Source organism: Boleophthalmus pectinirostris, unplaced genomic scaffold, assembly GCF_026225935.1.
Source record: "Boleophthalmus pectinirostris isolate CB_2022bp ecotype Guang Dong unplaced genomic scaffold, ASM2622593v1 HiC_scaffold_9, whole genome shotgun sequence".
Classification (NCBI taxonomy): domain Eukaryota; kingdom Metazoa; phylum Chordata; class Actinopteri; order Gobiiformes; family Gobiidae; genus Boleophthalmus; species Boleophthalmus pectinirostris.
The window spans coordinates 4,000,881-4,023,491 of NW_026571541.1; the positions used below are offsets into that span (position 1 = coordinate 4,000,881).

Here is a 22,611-nt window from a genome sequence, read left to right on the forward strand (position 1 = left end):
CCTTATAATCTGGGGCTCCTTATGTATTAATTCTGGTTGTGCTTACTCACCTCCACTGAGTTGTGTCTTTTAGTCCAACAGAGGCTGACTGCATCAGCACAAGGAGTGAGCTGCTTTTTTCACGCTTATAGTTTATGTAAATTGTGTGGTTTTAAGTTTTGTTTCTGTAAAACATAAACAAATGTGCACAAAGCTGCATTAAACACATTATTACTCAATGTATATTTGAGTCCTCCTCGTAGGAAATAAAAAAATAAAAAAAACTTAAATGATCCACCTACACTCACAATGATGAAACACATTCACCAAGACTGGGAGACAACACCAAGTTACGCCATGATCTGCCAAAGGATCGTGGATGTAAGGATCCTGGGCTAAGGATCACTCTCAAGTGTCGTCTGTTTGTTTCACTTAATGCACCTTATAATCCAGTGCAATTTATGAAAACAGATGAGAGAATTCAACAAAAATACGATATGTCTTAATGTGGAACATTCCAGACAAAGCAATATTATTTCCATGGAGACATGACAGACTTTCTACCAAAAAAAGTTATAGTGTCCCTTTTAAAAGCCTCTCTGTAGAAGTCTCAATAGTAATAGTTTTGATGTACTGAGAAAGGTAATTTTAGATTTATTTAAATGCTTTTTCCTCTTCTCAGGTCGCTCTACGTTACAGAAGAGAGTCATGGCTTTGCTACGGAGAGTAGAGCACCCCACTCCTGGAAACATCGAGGTACCAACTTTAGCTGTTTCCTCACATCTGAATAACTGTGCTTTGTCCTTAGTCTTTACCTTTAGCATTTGCAATGTCTGAACAGTTCCTGTGTGTGTCTGTTCCAGGCCTGGGAAGACACTCACGCCAAATGGGACCAAGTCACCAAACAGATCCTGAACTTCCCCAAAAACAAAGCGGATGATGGACAGGTAAATATTATTCTTTAGATTGATTAAATCCATACACACTGGACACTTTTCACACTGTTTACGTTGTGGACTCTCCTTGAAGACAATAAGCTCTAATATAACTATGAATGAACACAAAAAGAGTAAAATAATTCAAAACAAATTTATTAAGTGGGCTCCACTTTACATTTATTTAGTTACAGATGATTTTATAGCTCAAAAATACCTAGTAAAATAGACATTCTGACTGTGAGCGGGGTCGCCTCTCCACAGATCTGACCTGTAACTTGGTCTGGTTTGTTCTCCATGAAGAAGATGGAAAGGTTTATTGCCATACTGTGAAACATTCCAGACAAAGCAATAGCATCTCCACAGAGAAAAGCATTTGATGGACCGTCTACCAGAAACGTTCCACAATGCACTTTTTAAATCAATAAAAAACAATGCAAGGAAAAAAAACAAATGTATATTTTGGATTTTTGAGCCATAGTTTTGACCAGTGCTTTCTTGTATCTGAGCGTCCTTGTTTGGTCCCTCTTGCAGCAGGAGTGGATAAACATGACCGGGTTCCTGTGTGCTCTGGGCGGAGTGTGTCTGCAGCAGCGGAGCACCCCAGGACCCGCCACCTACAGCCCCCCGATGGGCCCCATGTCCGAACGCAAACACTCCATGATCTCGATGGGCCTGTGCGACGGCTCCATCGGCATCAGCTCTTCCTGCTCCTCGTCCGCCTCCAGCGAGAGTCCCGTCAGCAGGTTTCTGGACCGACTCTTGGCCCTGTTGGTGTGCGGACACGATCGGGTCGGACTCCACGTCAGGACCAGTGTCAAAGACCTCCTGGGGCTGGAGCTGAGTCCGGCTCTGTACCCAATGCTCTTCAATAAACTCAGGAACAGCATCGGAAAGTTCTTCGACACTCAAGGACCGGTGAGTTTGAGCTCCAAAAGTTCCAAATAAAATTCAAAACTTAGGTCTCTTTGAGGTTGGAAGAGGCATTGGTAATTAATATGGCATATAGGATTTCAACAAGTGGACAAAGGGAGTGTGAGGTCGCTCATATTGTTCAGCTCCAGTCAAATGAGGCTCACGAGGCTAGCAGTTATAGTGGCGAATCAGAGCGGAGTTCCATATTTGGAATTCCGACCTCGAGTGTCATGGCAAAAAAAGATCCAATTCGGAGTGAGGCTGCTGAAGGTGAGACCCCTTCCCACACTCTGCGCTGGTTTATCAGTAGTGGGGGCTTAGCAGCAAAATAGTGAAATAAAAACACCAGTGTCATGTAGAACAGATTCATACAAACATTTCAAGACCAAAATGACAAGGGTTCTGATTGGACAGGGACACCAACGTATTTACATCGACGGGAAAAAAACACACACTTCAGCTGCTACCGGCTTTTCTGTCATCTCGGTTTGTGGTTACGCCACGGGCACAAACATAATCCAAACTTTTTCCGCTGTGGTTTCGATGATAATTGTGCAGCAGCTGGAGAATTTTCCCATCACGCTTTACGTCTGTCTGCTGAGGACGAGAAGGGAAGAGTGTCAGAGAAAGGAGGAAGAAGACAAACTGAGTGTGAGGCTGTTCTACCTCAGCCCACTCCCACATCCTGCTCACAAATCCAAAGAGACGTGGATGAAAGTCCGAAGCCAGGACTGGTGGAGCTGGATCGTCAGAAGGGCGACACAACGAGCATGCACTGAACGACTGCAATTATTTTTAACACGAAAAAATGTTTACATGATCCAGGAAGAAATCAATTTGGCTTTAAAATCTGAATAAACCACCCACTTACTTTGGAATTAAGTTTAATTCCGAATAATAATTTTCAGTAGGAATTAAAGTGTTTACATGGTCTTTTTTAACACGGAATTAATTTTTATTCAGAATTTAATTATTTTTATTTACTCTCTCCCTCCCTCTCTCCTTCACTCTCTCTTTCACTCGGTCCCTCGCGCTCTCCCCCCCTCCCTTCTCCATTCTCTCTCTTCCTTTCTCCCTGACTGTCCCTCCCTCTCTTCCCCTCTCACCCTCCCTTTCTTCCCTACCTTCCCCCCACTCTTCCCCTCACTCTCTCTGTCTCTCTGTTCAGGTTCCCATAAACGACACGAACACTCAGTTTGTGGAGCAGACCATCGCCATCATGAAAAACCTGCTGGACAACCACACAGAGGGCAGCTCCGAGCACCTGGGCCAGGCCAGCATCGAGACCATGATGCTCAACCTCGTCAGGTCACAGCCCGCACCGCATGAGGACTATTTAAACGCTCTTCTTTTGACTAAACGTGCTCAAGAACGTGTGTATTGTTTATATTGTAGATATGTGAGGATTCTGGGAAATGTAGTCCATGCCATTCAGATCAAAACCAAACTGTGCCAACTGGTGGAGGTGATGATGGAGCGACGTGACGACCTCTCCTTCTGCCAAGAGATGAAATTCAGGTACATTTACTACTACTACTACTACTACTACTACTATTACTATTACTACAGCTACTACTACTGCTACTATTACTGCTACTACTACTACTACTACTACTATTACTACTACTACTACTACTACTACTACTGCTACTATTACTGCTACTACTACTACTACTACTACTACTACTACTACTACTACTACTACTACTACTATTGCTGCTGCTACTATTACTACTACTACTATGACTACTACTATTACTTCTATTACTATAACTACTACTATTCCTACTATTCCTGCTGTTACTACTACTACTGTTAGTACTACTACTACTACTACTTCTATTACTACTACTACTATTACTATTACTACTGCTGCTACTACTACTACTACTGTTACTACTGCTGCTATTACTACTACTACTATTACTACTACTATCACTACTCCTACTACTATTATTACTACTTCTTCTACTATTACTACTATTTCGACTTCTACTACTATTACTACTACTACTACAGTTACTACTGCTGCTATTACTATTATTACTACTACTATTACTATTACTACTGCTGCTATTACTAATACTACTATTACTACTATTACTACTGCTACCATTTCTACTACTATTGCTATTATTACTACAGCTACTACTACTGCTTGTACTATTCCTACTATTGCTGTTATTACTACCACTAGTTTAACTGCTTTTTCACCTAACAGTAAAACACGAAAAAAAAAAATAAAAAAACTATAGTAAGAGTATGTAAACAAATATTTAAGCATAATATAGAGGATGCTGATCTCCTCCTGTCCTCTGTAGGAACAAGATGGTGGAGTATTTGACTGACTGGGTGATGGGGACGTCCAATCAGGCGGCAGACGATGACATCAAGTGCCTGACCAGGTGAGTCACATGACCTCTGCGCCATTGCCCTGAAGAATTTTAAAGATGCATTGGGTAACTTCGGTTGGGGGTCAGTCACCTTCTCGTTGCTCTGCTAAAATGATTTTTAAACGTGCATCCAAAAGTGCACACCACAGACATGCGGAGAATCTTAGGAGATTTTAAATCTCTGATCTCAGAGACTGCAGCGGGATATGTGTGTGGACCACAGGATATATCGTATTTTCCGGGCTATTAGGCGCTCTGGATTATAAGACGCACTATCATTAAATGGTCTATTTTCAAACTTTTTTCACAAATAAACCGCACCGGACTTTAAAGGAAACACAACAGTGTGATGGGTGAGTGGTTTTGTTTGTTTGTTTGTTCACGGTGACTCTGGGCTTTGTTCAGTTGTGGCGTGTAGGGAGGGTGCTGTCTGGGACCAACAGATTGCCGGCGTGTTCGCAGTGACTCAGTTGTTCAAATTGTGGCTTGAAGTGGCACATTGGACTCACTTTTTCGGTTCGTTCCTCCTTTCCGTTCCTCGTCGGCGTGGAGTGATGAGTGTGGCTGCAGGTGTTTTTTGCTGCTTGGTCGCCGTGTGCGTGTTTGTGTGTTCTGTGGGTGGTGTGGCTTTGTAGTTTACTGAAGTCGTACTGGGACACCCGGGTGGATTCGTGTATAGGGCGCTCTGGATTGCGGGGTGCGCGGCCGTTTATTGATGGGGTTGGAGGCTTAAGAGCGCATCCTGTAGCCTGGAAAATATGGTAAAGTTGTGAGTGCAATCGTGTCAGGTTTTTCCTTTCTACAGTAAAACCTCTTACTTTGAGACTGTTGAAAAGATCAGGGCTCTTCTAATTTAGATACAAAACTGTGTTATTATTTTTTGTGAAATGTGGTGCAATACTTCAGATACAGGATTTTTAAAGTATAAAAGATTGGTGATAAAGTCCACAGGAAGTAAAGTCACTATCGCTAATCTGCAGCTTCCGTGCGCTATGTGGATGTAAACAGTTTTTTCCGTCAAATATTTTTACTTCTAAAGAACACCTCAAACTGGATTAACAGTGCAGTTTTGTGGACTGGGGTCATTTTTTTGCGGAGGACAATTTGTATGGATAATGTGGATGAGATGCTGCACTTTAAATTCACCACTTTATGAGAGGCGAGGAATTTTTGTATCTCGCATCTCTGTGTCCATCACTCCTCTGCCCCGACACTATGTTTTATTGGCTGTTACCGTAGTGTTGCTGATGTTTGGTGGTTATGATCTGACAGACCAGCTCAGAGACACACACACACACACGAGGAGGGCAGAGGCTTCAAAATTGCACACAAAGACACAAAGTCGGGCCTCCCAGAACTTGTGGAGAAGCAAATAGCAGCCAAAATCGGGCAAATTCTCCTGTAGTGTGTGGTGCACTTTACAGGTTATTTTATAGCTCAAAAATACCTATAAAAACCTGTAGCTTGGTCTGCTTTGGTCTCCATGAAGAGGGAAAGGTTTAATTCCATACTGTGAAACACTTCAAACAAAGCAATAACCTCTCTACGGAGAAAAGGATTTGATGGAGCCTTCACCAGAAAAGTTACACAATGCACCCTTTACTATTTCATGGCAAAGGGAAATTTGTCTCTTGCCCCTGTCCTCTCATCATCACATTCTAGAATCTGGAAACCTAGAAAACTGCTTTTGTTTTTTTGCAGAGATCTGGACCAGGCGAGTATGGAAGCTGTGGTGTCTCTTTTGGCTGGTTTACCGCTGCAGCCCGAAGAGGGAGACGGAGTCGAACTCATGGAGGCCAAATCTCAGCTCTTCCTCAAGTAAGAAACTGAAATCTGCTCCATCTGCCCCTCTCCTCTGCATCCTCTGCTCCGTCTGACCCTCCTCTCTGCCTCCTCTGCTCCGTCTGACCCTCCTCTCTGCATCCCCTGCTCCATCTGCCCCTTTCCTCTGCATCCTTTACTCCATCTGACCCTCTCCTCTGCATCCTTTACTCCATCTGACCCTCTCCTCTGCATCCTTTACTCCATCTGACCCTCTCCTCTGCATCCTTTACTCCATCTGACCCTCTCCTCTGCATCCTTTACTCCATCTGACCCTCTTCCTCTGCATCCTTTGCTCCATCTGACCCTCTGCATCCTCTGCATCCTCTGCTCCATCTGACACTCTCCTGTCTTTTCCTTCTGCATTCATACATCTCCTTTTGTCTTCCTCTAGACATCTTGCTCTAAACTCTGCATTATTCTACCCATATATTTTCTCTCCTTCCTTTCTACTACCACATGTTCATCCTACGTCTGTACCACACATTTTCTCTTCCTCATATTCCCTCTCTCCTCCTCCGTCCCATATAGATGAACTCTCCCTCCTCTTTAAAAACTACCTCGGCCTGAAAATGTCACCTATAATTTGGTCATGCGTTGTTTACTCATTACTCCTTTGGCTCCTCGTTACCTGTTGCCGTACAAATAGAATCCCTCTTCTGTGTTTTGCAGGTACTTCACTCTCTTTATGAACCTCCTGAATGACTGTTCGGAGGTGGAGGATGATGGGCAGGCGGTGGGCGGGCGTAAAAGGGGCATGTCTCGGCGTCTGGCCTCCCTGAGACACTGCACCGTCCTCGCCATGTCCAACCTGCTCAACGCCAACGTGGACAGCGGACTCATGCACTCCATCGGTAACATCTCACTCCAGTGCTAATGTGCTCTTTTATTATTATGATTATTGGGCTTATCCACAAGAAACTAAAACTGACACAAAGATCAATCTCTGGGGGGGAAATTATATGAGTAACATCACAGCCTAGTTTGAAAAAAAAACCAAAAAAACAAACAGTTTATTTTATAGGCTTTACGGAAGAATAACACACAAAAGATTTAGTTTTGTATTGTGTCTAAAGTCATATGATACATTTTATGAAGCTCAGATACAATTTTGAGACCAGAAATGTATTGGTGTGATATTTGTACATTGAAAATTCAACATTGTAGTTTTATTTTATTTTTTTGGTTGTGGTTAAAAATAATTAGTTTGAAATCACTCTAAAACAGATTAAACTAAGTGCACATGTTGTCTTGCAGGTCTGGGTTACCACAAAGACCTGCAGACCAGAGCCACGTTCATGGAGGTCCTCACAAAGATCCTCCAGCAGGGGACAGAGTTTGACACTTTGGCTGAGACGGTTTTGGCCGATCGCTTTGAGCGTCTGGTGGAGCTGGTCACGATGATGGGAGACCAGGGCGAGCTGCCCATCGCCATGGCTCTGGCCAATGTGGTGCCCGGGTCACAATGGGTCAGTGTAGTCACTGTTACTACAACAAATGCTTTGATCCTGCCAAGCTAAGTTATACACTTTTCCTTAAAAAAATAAATTGTTCTCCATGAAATTACTCATGTAAAAAGCATTTAGGGAAGCTAATGCTCCATTTTGAAACGTATCATAATATGGTGCATCTGTTGTGGAGGTCTCCTGGACACCTCCTTTGGGGAGGTATTCATGTCCCACTGAGAAAAGGCCCAGAGGAAGACCCAGGACACGCTGTCTCTGTGGCCTGGGAACACCTCGGGATCCCAGTGGAAGAGCTGGAGGAAGTGCCTGGGGTGAAGGAAGTCTGGGTCTTCCTTCTTAGATTGCTGCCTCTGTGACCTGTCCCCAGATAAAGCAGAAGAAAATGGTTGATGAATATTGTATAAACATGTAGTCTAAAGAACAAAACAACAAACATCAGTTTAGACAGTGGCTGCAGTTACCTGCACACTCAAAATGTGATTCAGATTTCAGATTTTTTGAGTTGAAAGATTATTAAAATACAAACGGCAAATATGAGGAGAGCAATCTGATTTCATTCTGATTATCGTTCCTCAGATAACTCACGTCTAATCTTGCAGTTTGCATGTGTTTGAATTATAACAGTGTTGAATTGACCTGTTTTGAGGGTAGATGTTGTCGTAGTTTAAACTCTAGTTTTGTTTTCTCTCTGTGTAGGACGAGTTGGCACGTGTTTTGGTGACTTTATTCGACTCCCGTCACCTGCTCTATCAGCTGCTCTGGAACATGTTTTCTAAAGAGGTGGAGCTCGCTGACTCCATGCAGACGCTGTTCAGAGGAAACAGCCTGGCCAGCAAGATCATGACCTTCTGTTTTAAGGTACACAACACTAACAGACAGCAGCTACTGTTTTGAACCCGATTTAAACTGCCTCACTACTGTCAAGGGTAAAACTGCTCATTTAAAACCATCTACAAAGTATTGTACAAATTAAGAAGGGCATAAATCCTACATATAAGTAAGATAATGCAATAGAAATCTAAAGCAATGGCTGAATATAAAAGCTCCATTACTGTTTGTTACTGGGTATAATGGCTTTTTGTGTGGACAGACTTTTACTTGTTTTTCATACTTCATTTATTCTAATGTATAAAAAAACAATAACAAGGCTAAGTATTTTAAAGGTGCACTATGTAATTTTTCTGCTGTGAGTAAATTGGAACAATAACTTTTCATTAAAATATATATATTTTTTAAATTCCATAAGTTGTGACATTTCAGATGCAGATGGCGTACCTTCTAACAGAAATGTTACATGGTACATCTTTAAAAAACCTGAAGATTTGAGATTATGGGACATAAATACATGAAATAATAATGACATGGTGGAGATGTGTGTATTTGATATTCTGTGTGTTGCGTTCAAAGGTCTATGGAGCAGCGTATCTGCAGAAACTGTTGGAGCCACTTTTACGAGGCGTGATCACGACACCTGAACATATCAGCTTTGAGGTGGACCCTACCAGGTCAGTGAGGGAGAGAGAAAAACAAGATGGACCAAATATATGGATTCTGTTTGACTCAACTGAATGTGCCACTGCTCTTGTCCACTGGGGGGAGCTGTGCTGTTTCATTTGGCAATTCACTCTACCTTACATGTATAATTGAAATAAAACCATTGATTATTAATAGAGAAACAGTGGTCACTTGGTTAAAGCCACAGTATGTAACATTTTAGCAAAAAATTGACCAAAATAAAATCATGTTCTTAATGTTGATTGCACTGAAAAATCTCAGAATGCACTACAGGTATAAGACTCTTCAACTCAAATAACAATTTATGATTTGTTTTCAAGCTATTGTGCAGCCCTAATTTAAATGATACATTATTAAGCTAAATATTTATAATTATTTCTTCAGACTGGAGCAGGGGGAGAACTTGGAGGAAAACCAAAGGAACCTTCTGCAGATCACGGAGCGTTTCTTTCAGGCGATAATCGGATCTTCCAGCGAGTTCCCACCTCAACTCCGCAGCGTCTGCCACTGTCTCTACCAGGTACAAGCCCTGCCCCCTGACCTCGCCCCGACCCCTAATGACCCCTGTGTGACCCCTCCATGACCTCACCGCGACCCCACTGCTCACTCACAGCCAATCTCTGCTCACTGCTCTGCACACTGTCCACTAAATGTTGCGCAATTTAACTCAAAGATATTTCTCATTTTTCCAGCATTTTATCAGTATTTTATTCTAAAGTTGGTAGTAATTATACGTTTATAAGCTTTTACTGTTGTATTTGCACAAAAGTAATTATTCAGTCATATACATGGGGAGTGGCTTAACTTCTTTCCCTGTTCTTTACAAATAAGTCGAGTTTCTGCCCCTTGATACTGTAATGTCAGCAGCTCGAGGAGAGCTCAGTAAACATTTGAGCAGGCTAATACTGGGCTTTAAACAATCTGTGTATCATTCGTTCATTCATTTTTCAAAATAAAACCAAAAAAAAAAAAAAAAAAAAGAAAACGAAAAAACTGGATAAAGATTCTTTTTTTTCTTTTCAGTTTTCAATTTTGTGTTTAAATGAATAATGGAAAAAACAGATAATGGCCGTTTCCCATTTCATCCAAGTTTGACCCTTAAGGACTAAACCAGGTCTAAAACCAGGTCTAAATCAGGACTGATCCTAGGACTGATCCTAGGACTGATCCTAGGACTGAACCAGGACTGAACCAGGACTGAACCAGGACTGAACCAGGACTGAACTGAACCAGGACTGAACGGGCCTGGAGGTGCGGACACTCTGCTCCACGAGCTCGGGGTTCTCCCTCTTTCTCTAACCAAGATTAGTCCTGGTTCAGTCCTGGTTCAGTCCTGGTTCAGTCCTGGTTCAGTCCTGGTTCAGTCCTGGTTCAGTCCTGGTTCAGTCCTGGTTCAGTCCGTATGTTGCACAAAAGTCCGGCATCGCAGTTTAAGTCACGGAAACTGGAAACGGCCATTATCCGTTTTTTCATTATTCATTTAAACACAAAATCTAAAACTAAAAAAACTAATCTTATCTGGTTTTACAATTAGTTTTTCAGTTTTTTCGTTTTCCTATTCTTGGTTTTATTTAGAAAAAAAGCTAATGAACAAATGATACATGGATTTAAAAGTTTAACCTAATTCAATCCTTTGTGTTTTTTCTTTAAAGAGAGGGTATTGTGCTAAATCGACTTTTTGGAGCTTTCTAACATGTTATAATGTTCCTTCAAGAGGTTTTAGATGTCATCCGTGGATATCTGAGTAATTTAGCGATCTCTCCCTGGCCCTGTTCCAACACTCTTTACAGTTACCTGTCATTTTTCCAGAAATATACAAAAGCATGACACAAAACTGTACACAACAAATTGACAAATCTGTGTTTCAGTAGTGGGATGCACGCTGATTGATTTGTGACAGTTGTCTGAAGAGTTAGAGAGCAAAGGGAGGCGGAATCAGACCTTCAAAAATGAAAATATTTGTACGTTTTAATGTTGCTTTTGTCCAACATAGCACTTTCAATAGAATAGAACAATAGATGGTAACACGGTGATGTAAATATGGTAAGTGTTAGCAGTTAATACCCCCTCTTAAAGAATCGTACAAAGGTTTGAATTGAGTTCTGTGCACATCGCTCCATTGCTTTCATTCCATTCACAATAAACTCTATGGGGCATTTTCTTACTCTTAAAGCTGCTTCATGCTTCTCACCAACTGTTCTGTTGGCTGCCAGCACACAGGAGGAATGAAGTGACAGAGGGACTTTCAGTGAGTGGGTTTGAGAGCCGAGGACGCAGAGCAGAGTCACGTGCTTGTTTTAAAGACGCTCTACCTGATTTTTACTTGCTGAAAACCGTGAAAAACACAGCTACGTACTTCATTTTATATGGTTTGCAGTGGTCCAGAGTTATTCTTCACTTACCTCCTCCTGCATTCTAATTATTCACCGCTATGGGATTAGAGGCGCTTCTCCCAGATTTCAGAGAGCAGAGCGGAGTTGTGCGGTCACGGAAAAGCTAGCATGTTAACAGCGCACTTCCTGATGATGGAAAAATAATAATACACTTCATTATTATTAGATGCAGACAGCACACAGTGGACTTGTTTTCACTTCAAGAGCTGCTCATGCGATATATCTGTACTGCCGTCTGGTTTAGTGCTGCTCTCGTTAGAAGTTCCCGGTCACAAAGGGGCTTCTCTGAGCTTGATATATTACGGCCCAAATAAAGGTCAGCTCTGTAAAATCGTTCTGGAACGGCTCCTGGTGATGTTGAAGCTGAGTTTTAGCCAGTCACTGGATCAATTGACAAGATAAAACAGTATTTTTCATCCAAATGAAAGTGTAACACCATACCTACCATGTTCTCTCACTAGATAGATAGATAAATACTAAAGAATAATTTTCAGCAGCGGCAATAATGAAACAAATATAATAATCAAATGCTTTCCTGGAAAATGTCCGCACTCTGATCAGCCTGGAGCCGTACAACATGGATTCTTAAATACAGTACAGAATAGTAAAAGAAATGAAAGAACACATATTATGCTAAATGAACTTTTTGAGCTTTATGAGAAAACATGCTGTCCTACGAAAACGAAAGAGCTTAACTTGTCAGAGTGTGAAACTGAGAAAAATGACTTCAAAGTTTGTTTTGTCCAGACTAGGGATGGGCATGATTAATCGATTAATCGATAATTGATCATTAAGAATTTCGTTGATTACATTAATTTTAATCGACAAACCGAATGTAGGTTGTTGTGCGTAGCCTGACCGAACAGGGGTCTGTACATGTGTCTCTCTGCACTCAGAAGGAGCGAGACACAAACATTCGGTGAGTCTGCAGCGTACCGAAGCACAAATGTGTATTTAACGATGATTTCTACAAGAAATTCCATGCTTTCTGTTGCGTTCGGGACAAGTGGGAGTCCATGTGCACAGTGTACAAAGCAGGAACATATGTTTCGGTGTTCAGTGGGAAAAAGTTTTACCAGGTGAGAGTCGCGCAATGTCGATGACGAGTCCCCACCTCCCTCCCCCCGTACGGTGTCCTGGTTTTGACAAACGCAAATCTGGTCACACTAACCTGTATTCCACTGAGTCATGTCTTTTAATCTGACAGAAGTTGAACCGCATCAGCGACACAAGAGCTGTAATTTATCTTCAGTGAGTTTATGCAAATTTGCGATGTGGTTTTAAGTTTTGTTTCTGTGAGAGTTGCGCAAAACTGAATTAAACACATTATAATGTCAAACGGGCTGATGTGGCTCTAGAGTGGTTACAGTTTATATGTCGTAAAGTTGAATTTATTTATGCAGATTAGTAGTGCAGATAGTAATAATAATGATGATCATTTTAATATAAAAACGTTAATGATTAATCGATAATCGATCGTTAATTCTTCCGACGATCGATTAAGAAAATTTCATCAAATGCCCATCCCTAGTCCAGACAAAAGTATAATAGGTCAGGCTCCTAAAATTTGACAACTAGCTGTTAAAAAAAATATTTGTATGTGAAAAATACTGAGCTCAAAATTGGCCTTTATTGACCCTTATTTGTCAGTTCGTGTTCTCTACCTTTTGTATCATGAACCAGAAATAAGTTTTCGTGCAAAGACTAAAGGCAGAAACTGACATGATCATTATTTGCTTGATTTTCTCCAGACTTCCATCCATGATAAGAAAAACACCTCACCAATGTCGAGTCATCATGGTGTGTGTTTGAAATGATATAGAAGAGAAGTGTGGCGGTTTTCAAAGAATATAATCTGTGTCGTTACTATGAAACTCGCCACAAAGAGTACCGTATTTTCCGGGCTATAGGGCGCACTCTTAAGCCTCCAACCGAATCAAAAAACGACTGTGCGTCCCGCAATCCAGAGCACCCTATACACGAATCCACTTGGGTGGCCCAGCACGACTTCAGTAAACTACAAAGCTGCACCACCCACAGCCACACTCATCACTCCACGCTGATGAGGAACGGAACGGAGGAACGAACCGAAAAAGCGAGTGCAATGTGCCACTTCTAGACACAACTGAACAACTGAGTCACTGTGAACACACCGACAATCCGTTGGTCCCAGACAACACCCTCCCTACACGCCACAACTGAACAAAGCCCAGAGTCACCGTGAACACCACAAACAAACAAAACCACTCACCCATCACACTGTTGTGTTTCATTTAAAGTCTGGTGCAATTTATTTGTGAAAAAAGTTCGAAAATAGACCATTTAATGACAGTGCGTCTTATAATTGAGAGCGCCTAATAGCCCGGAAAATACGGTATGTAGGCAAACGAGAGAGGATAGGATTCGACCAATGAAAGGTGGACTGGCTGCTCAACAGCATGTATTCCTTCGTCTGGCTACTCAACCCTGGCCTCCCATCACAGTTAGGAGCGATAATGTGGCCCCCAGAGAAAACAGTTTGGCGACCCCTGCAGGATAGTATGTACAGTATAAATACACCAAATACTTCCACATTAAAGATCATTTAAGTATAATTGAATACAAAGGTTTATTTATTTAATGTGTTAGGACCCTGTGTCAAGGCTGCAACAAAAAGGAGGCAAGAGGTTGGATTTTAAAATATATTTATGAACTAAATCACAAACAAAACATATACTGTTTCTGCCTTTTGTCTTTGCATGACCCTGTATTTTTGGCTCATGACACACAGGCAGAGAACAGGAACTGACAAATAAGGGTCAAAGGTCAATTTTGAGCTCAATATTTTTCACCATATTTATTCACATGATAAAGGAGATCTCAAATACAAACAAAATGACACAAACTCACATGATGTTACGGTGTTCTGCCTTTGTAGGGCAGCATTCCTGGAGTTCTATTTTGCTTCAGTGACACTTGCTTTATGAATTTTTTGCTGCAGGTCTGTTTGCTCTGAGCCGTCGCTAAATACTTGTTTTTAATTTTCTCAGGATTGTTACGTTATAAGTAAAAGTTCATGAGCCAACACTAGTTTTTCCACGTGGTAATTCACTCTGCTGCCAAAAGGTGGAGCCCAAACTCCAGATTCCAGACTGAAACATAATATTTGATTTGTGATGTGTGAAGAATCCCTCAGTCGTCCAGGTAGAATCCACGGCGAGGAGAAAATTCTGTTTGTCGACTGGACAAAAGTTAATTTGGTTGAAGATGTTTCGCAGCTCATCCAAGCTGCTGCCTCAGTTCTGGTCAGAATGCTGGTGGACACTTCCTTATATCCTCTAATTAGACCCCACACTAGGGATGGGCATTTGATGAAATTTTCTTAATCGATCGTCGGAAGAATTAATGATCGATTATCGATTAATCATTAACGTTTTTATATTAAAATGATCATCATTATTATTACTATCTGCACTCCTAATCTGCATAAATAAATTCAACTTGACCACATATAAACCGTAACCACTCTAGAGCCACATCAATCTGTTTGACATTATAATGTTTAATTCAGTTTTGTTCAACTCTCACAGAAACGAAACTTAAAACCGCATTGCTATTTTGCATAAACTAAGCGAAGATAAAACTACAGTTCTTGTGCACTGATGCGGTCAATTTCTGTCGGATTAAAAGACATGACTCAGGTGAATACAAGTTAGTGTGACCAGATTTGTGTTTGTCAAAACCAGGACACCGTACGGGGGAAGGGAGGTGGGGACTCGTCATTGACATTGTGCGACTCTCACCTGGTAAAACTTTTTCCCACTGGACACTGAAACATATGTTCCTGCTTTATACACTGTGCACATGGCTTCACACTTGTCCCGAACGCAACGGAAAGCCTGGAATTTCTTGTACAAGTCATCGTTAAACACACATTTGTGCTTTGGTACACTGCAGACTGACCGACTGTGTCTCGCTCCTTCTGAGTGCAGAGAGCTACATGTACGGACCCCTGTTTGGTCAGGCTATGCACAGGAACCTACATTCGGTTTGTCGATTAAATTTAACCTAATCGATGAAATTCTTAATGATCAATTATCGATTAATCGATTAATCATGCCCATCCCTACCCCACACCCTGTACAGGTCAATAGGCCAAACTAACTAGCAGAAACAAGTAGGTGTGTTAGTTTCAGTGTAGTTATCTCCTCCCTGCAGATATAAGGAAGTGTCCACCAGCGTCTGACCAGAACTGATGAAGCAGCTTGGATGAGCTGCGAAACGTCTTCAACCAAACTAACTTTTGTCCAGTCGACAAACTGAATTTTCTCCTCATAATAGATTCTTTACAAAGCTATTTTTAGTTCTAAAAATGTGAGATACCAAAGCAAAGTTACTCAAGAGCATGTTGAAAAGTCAGTAACAACACAAATAATGTGCACTATGTGTTCTTTCAGGGTTCTAAACAAGAATAGATGTTTGTTTATGTAAGTGGTACCACAGAGAGCCACGATGAGAACATGCAGAACTCCGCAGGGTTTCTCTCGATTCAAACCCCAGGACCTTACGAGATTGCTAACCGCTGCGCTATTCCGCCGCTCAGTCGCTACACGCTGAAGCTACACACTAACCACACAGCAGCAATGCATGGACTCCTTTGCCGCCGAGCAGTGAGCCATATCAATCTAACATCACCGATTCTTTACAAAACTCTTTATTTCCTCTCCACCGATCGCCCTCCGCAGAGCTACAGCGCCACCTGCTGCCCGTCTGTGTGTGTTGTTGTGGTTGGCCGGTGCTGTGACCATTTTGCCATCTCTGTTCTGTAGGCTACTTGCCACTCTCTACTGAATAAAGCTACAGTAAAAGAAAAAAAGGAAAACAAAAAAGCAGTAAGTTTTTGGAGAATTTCACAAGCAACTTTTAATTTTATCATTTTTTTTTTCATTTACACTACCAATCAAAAGCTCAGACTCCCTCTCATTCAGTGTGTTCTTTTTTATTTTCTTTGTTTACTACTTTCTACATTTTAGATACACACAGAAGACACCAAATACATGAAGCAAGATGAATATTACTTCCTTTACGTGTCCATTCATAATTTTGATGTCTTCAGTGTGAATCTACAGTGTAAATAGTCATGGAGATAAAAAAGAAACACAAATAAATGAAAGTGTGTCCGAACTTTTGACCGGTCGTGTAAGTTTGATTGGCGTTGATTTGGTGTCTTTTGGATCTGGTTCTGTTTTATTCTTTTATATAATTTTCCATATATTCCCTATTATTTGAAATCATTGTACTAATATCGGCGTCATTATTAACAGTGGGAACAGTGGCTCTGTCTCTTCCTCTGTCTGTTTGCACCTCAGGAGACATTTTCTCAGAACATCTAAAAAAAAAATCTAATAAAACAACTTTAGTTGATGTAAATTAATTGTGACATTAAATTATCACAGTATTTCTTTTAATAATTTCCTTCTGTAATGACTGAATGACTGCTGTCATTGTCGCCCTCTCCTGGACAGACCATTCCACTGCTTTGATTGAATCGGTCGCAACAGTCTGTACATTTAGGTCCAAAAAGGACCATTTTCATTTAAAGGTGCACTATCTAACTTTCCAGGTCAAGTTACAGGTCACATCTGTGGAGAGGCAAGCCCACTCACAGTGAGAATTTATTTTATTTTCCATTCAGGGTATTGTTTTAGCAATAAAAACCCCTTAATAGAGTAAATGCAAAATAGATGTGGCATAGCAATTATAGCTCATGAAGTTACTTAGTGCACCTTTAATGTAGTCCATGGGTAAATCACATTTAAAGATGCAACAAATCATATTAATTGTAAATAAATAAAAAAGAATAAACATATTAATGAAATAATAATTATGAATCAGTATTGGGTAATTGTAGATTTAAGTGTACACCTCTTGGCATGTGCTGGAAAAAGCTGTTTTATTTAAGACGGTAAGACAAGAAAAATACACATTTAGTTATATGGACAAGTTCTCAAATGTTATGGCACCATATTTCACATTGAAGGCCCTGTACCTGATTTTTAGTGTCTTAAAAACATGAAAAACCCAACTCATTCATTAGAAAGAGCTTACAGTGGTCTAAAGTCATTCCTCACTCACCTTATGCATTTAGAACATCCCAGTTAGTCACTGTGAGTTTATAAGTGCTTTGCACAACTTTTAGAGCTCAGACCGTAATGCTAACAACAATTTGCATGCTAACCATGCTGCTGTGCACTTCCTGATTATGGGGCAATAAAACAGTTTATAATTGGATGCGTTATCTTTACATTATATAGTACGAAGTACTGAAGTACGATATATTGCTGAAGAAAATACAGACGATTGAAAGCCATTATGCCAGTGACCCAAAAACCCTAAAGCAGGATTTTCAAAAACTGCTCTAATAACTACAGTATTGTTCATGAGAATGAACAGCAAGCATGTCAATTATGCCAGTGCACATTACAACAACCAAGCTGCCAAAACCCTAAAGTAAAATACAGCACAATAAATATGAAAAATATATCTATATTTCAAAAAAAATACTAGCTTAAAAACATTTAATTAAGTTAAAAAGCAAAGAAATGTGTCTAAGATCAGATAAAAATCTCCAGTGATAGCTCAGTGGAGAGGCAGATTGTTCATAATGAGCAAATGAACAGCAATAACAGCATAGATAAACAAATCACTTAATGAGTCATAGAAGGGATTTATTCAAACCCTCTACAGTTCCAGTCAGATTGTAGTTAGGAAATATAACAAAAACTTCCCACTAGTGCAAAGAGAAAGTCCCCAGGATAAATCTGAGCCCCCAAGATCCTTTTTCCATTCATCATGTATTGAACGATAAGTCAGTGTAGTAATTATTGTGACAGGCCTAAGTGAAGCAAGATTTGCTGAAATACATGCTGAATTAAATGCTGAAAGTTGCTGAAATAAAGAGGAAACAATGGGTACAGGGCCTTTAAAAAAACAAAACAAAAAAACAACAACATTTTTTTCAATACTTCTGACAGGTCAAAAATAGTGTTTAGTGACACAGATATCCGTTTGTTTCAGTTCCTGCTGTGCTTTTTTATTTAATATTTTTTGTGCATTTTCTCATTTCACTTCTTCTTCAGTGGCAGCTGCACACTGTCACAGGAAAGATCCACTCAGAATAGAACAGACTCAACTCACAGCTAGGACATACATACAAGAGCACAACAAACAAAACATGTTTTAATGAAATTTTACAGGAATTTACTGAAAGCTGCTGTCCCAAGTCTATTGTGAAGCACCACTATGTTGAAGGAACCATGTGTAAGATTTTGAGGTTAAATTTCATAAACCTGATGGAACTTTGTCCCCTGATATGAGGTGAACATGTTCAAAATAGACTAATATATATATTAAATAAGAATAAATCAACACTAGAATTGTTATCAGTAAAAGGTATAATTCATAATAAAAGCAAAATCATTGTGCACGATGTCCCATTTATTTATGTTCTAATTTAGTGTTTTGGTTCTTTAGATGATTATCCAATCATCAAAAGCAGAATGAGCCTCTCATGAGTGTCTCTTTTTGGTTACTGAAATCCAGTGTATTTAAACCTAAAATGCCTCTTTGATATGAATGGTCACTCCCTAAACCCCGGCACCTGCACCAGTCATGAGTCAGTGCTAGTGCAGCCTCTGCAGCTCAGGGAGGGAATTCTGGACTTGTGAGCTTTCACATGAGACCTGAACATAGACTGACAATGGAAAAAAGATAGAGGACACAGACAAGTTAAGGCACTGTCAACCCATGTTCAGCTGAGATTATAACATATTTTTTATAATAGATAGAGAGATAGATAGAGATAGATAGAGATATAGAGATATAGAGATATAGAGAGAGATATAGAGAGAGATAGATAGAGAGATAGATATATGTAAAATAAGAGAATAAAAAAGAGCACAGGCTACATATAGTTCCTTAACGATTAGTTTTGTATTTTACATTTTTCAAACCAAATATTTTCCTTATGTTAAGGAGATAGTTCTCGTGCTAATAGAGGTATAAACATGGACCCAAAGTAACTCTATCCATCTTAATGAACAGTAGGTAGAGTGTAGACGTAGTATTTTTGTGATAGGTCCACACACAAGCTTCTTTGCTGTTTCATCAGTAGAACTCTCCATTCTCCCTGTATTTCTGTGTAATTCTCTCTGACGATTGTCTTAGAAAATGCTCTCCTGTAAAGAGTGGAACTGGAAGATGGCTGGACTCGGTGTTGTGGTCCTGCTGCATGCTCATGGTTTGGTGAACGTCAGTCTTCACATCAGACTCACTCGGCTGCTATAATGTCATGATACTTGGGTTTGTCATTGAGCGTTACACAGGACTTGGTCATGGTACAAATCTACACATGAAACCGATTTTTTTTTTACCTTAAAATTTACAAACTATTATTTTAAGGCCAAACTTGAAATGCGATGGTCCAATAGACACATAAGCAAAGCAAGAATCTGGAGTTATTGTCCGTTTATTGAAATTGTATATTAACAGTGGATCTGTTCAAATGCATACCAAAATCTGATTATTGAAATTATTTAAATCACATGTAAACAACAGAACCTGATGTGAGAAATCAGATATTTTTGCTACTTATATATCACTTTAATATTCTTATAACTCGAAACATCTAAAAATACTAACATTCGGAGAGAGTACCAGGAAAATTTGACAGAAATGAAAGGGGAAATGTTCTAGATTGAAAAGGTTACAGGTACTCTTAAATTCCCTCTAAAACTCCCCTAATTCACTCATACGTGTCACTGGGTGTTTCATCAGATTTCTCTTGTGTGTATGGAACACATGGAAACACATCAACAATCACATCAATCAGATGGAGTCTGATTATATCTGATTTCATTGTCTTTGTAAAGGTGGCATGAGGCAGGAGTAGCCCTGTCACAGTTCTGAAGTGTGATATATGGCCACAGAGGTATACTGTGATAAAGATCCCACTACTACTATGGTAATGATACTGAAACTACTTTATGCCTCTGACACTAAACCATTTTAAATAGACAGTATCATTAAAAGGCCTGAGCTGCTACAAATCAATTTTATTAAGTAAAAGTACAGATACAAAGGCAAAAATTACTTAAGAAAAAATAAAAGAGAGAAAGTTTACTTAAGTAAAAGTATTGAAGTACCTGTTTAAAAATGTATTTAAAGAGTAAAAAGTAAAATTACTTTGCAGAGATTAAAGGATGAAATATAGTGATTTTGAAAAATTTTTAAAGAATTTTTAAGTGATTCAGTTGATTTTGTTTTTTTTTTGCCATTTTTGTGTATTTGGTTATCTCAAATTAAAAGTGCTTAAAAAATAAAGTCTCCGCCATTTCAGCAGGTCTCACACCATAAAGAAAAGTACTTTTTACTCTTCAGTCTAGTGGAGTAGAAAATACAGATACACGTCCTCAAATGTAGTGAAGTCAAAGTAAAAAGTATTCACTGTAAAATCTGCTTAAGTAAAGTACTTAAGTGTTGTACTTTTACTTTAGTTCATTCTATTATTTATTTGCAGTGGAGAAGGTAACAAAGTACAAATAATTAGCCACAGAAGGCACTTATTCAAACGGCTCAAATCTCATTGTATTACAACAAAAATCCCCCAAATCTCCCAACTTTTACAAAAAAATTATACACACAATAAAATCAGAGCCCCAAAATATATTGGTCCAGCTTTCATATACTGAATGACAGTCGTTGTAGTAATTATTGTGACAGGCAACTAAGAATGCTTCACTATAGTATTTTTAAACTACTGTACTGTACCCAAGTAATGTCACCTGTGTTTCTCAAGTTTGTCAAAGTCAGGAAGGGCATCCGATTTAAAACGTAGTCGAAGACCGCTCTGTGTAAACCAATGCCAAACCCGTGCGGCCCGTCTGATTGGAGACACGAGACGTCTCACCATGGACACAACATTCTTTCGGTTTTGGGTCATTTCTGGATTCACGCTTTGCTCTTCATCCATAAACTCATCGAACGTTTTCAAAACCGACCCATTCTCGACTCCACCATTTTGTTTCCGTTGAAGGTTAAACGCTGGTGTCGCTTCTCTCTCATGTCGAGCTGTAACCGGAGTCGTGAGCTCTGGCTACAACCAAATATATGGGATTTAATGTCTCTGACGCATTGACAGTGCAAATGAATGGACAAAACGCATCACTAATAAACTGTAGATAGTGTATTTAAAAAGAGGGTATGGCGCGAAATCAATTTTTTTTGAGTTTTCGAACATGTTATAACATTTCCTCATCAAAAATATGCCTGAAATGGTTTTACATGACAAAACCAAAAGTGAATAAAGCATTTTCGAAACAATAAAAGGTAACATGTCAATTTAAATGTGTTATGTGTTGGCAGTTAATACCATCTCTTTCCAGCTTTGGGGTCAATTGGAAACCGCTCATTGGAATTTAATTGGAACACACTCGAAAAGTTATGTAGTGTAGCTTGAAGTTAGAATTCTGCTTAATGGCCCAGATTTCATTTCAAGGTCCGTTCATTTCTACTGTCGATACTGTTTCACTGTTTCTCCATGGCTTATTTTTGGCTCTTAGAACTCATACACCAATACATTTTTATCCGAAGCTTTCCTTTAAATGTGCATTGTGGAACTTTTCTGATGGAGCGTTCGTTAAATGTTTTTCTCCATGGAGATGTTACTGCTTTGTCTGGAATGTTTCACAGTATGGTTTTAAATGTTTCGATCTTCCTGGAGACCAAACCAGACCAACTAACAGGTCAGAGTTTTTCTAGGTATTTCAGTGTTGGGGAGTAACAGATTACATGTACCGGCCTTATGTAATCAGAGTACATATTATGAGTAACTGTATTCCGTTGCAGTTACTGTTTCAATTAGTGGTAATTAGATTAGTTACTTTGTTGAAATTAAGGGATTACATGGCGGTATTTTCCCGTTTTCACATTTTGGACTATACCAGGACTAAAACCAGGACTAAACCAGGACTAAAACCAGGACTAAACCAGGACTAAAACCAGGACTAAAACCAGGACTAAACCAGACTAAAACCAGGACTAAAACCAGGACTAAACCAGGACTAAACTAGGATTTAAACCAGGACTTAAACCAGGATTAAATTCAGGACTAAACCAAGACTAAACCGGCACTAAACCAGGACTTAAACCAGGACTT

General features: G+C 39.8%; 1 protein-coding gene across 4 annotated transcripts in view; it reads left to right on the forward strand.

The window, feature by feature from the left end:
* Nucleotides 1-22,611, forward strand: part of nf1a (neurofibromin 1a) — a 125,368-nt gene that overhangs the window by 32,996 nt on the left and 69,761 nt on the right. For 2 of the 4 annotated variants that reach the window (XM_055148100.1, XM_055148101.1), the window contains exons 19-31: nt 662-735; nt 843-926; nt 1,449-1,832; nt 2,998-3,137; nt 3,225-3,347; nt 4,151-4,234; nt 5,924-6,040; nt 6,716-6,897; nt 7,301-7,512; nt 8,206-8,367; nt 8,917-9,014; nt 9,409-9,544; nt 16,226-16,288. In XM_055148100.1, coding sequence (XP_055004075.1) covers nt 662-735; nt 843-926; nt 1,449-1,832; nt 2,998-3,137; nt 3,225-3,347; nt 4,151-4,234; nt 5,924-6,040; nt 6,716-6,897; nt 7,301-7,512; nt 8,206-8,367; nt 8,917-9,014; nt 9,409-9,544; nt 16,226-16,288 — 1,859 coding nt within the window. The remainder of the gene's footprint in view (nt 1-661; nt 736-842; nt 927-1,448; nt 1,833-2,997; nt 3,138-3,224; nt 3,348-4,150; nt 4,235-5,923; nt 6,041-6,715; nt 6,898-7,300; nt 7,513-8,205; nt 8,368-8,916; nt 9,015-9,408; nt 9,545-16,225; nt 16,289-22,611) is intronic. The other 2 variants (XM_055148102.1, XM_055148103.1) reach the window with 2 other exon arrangements.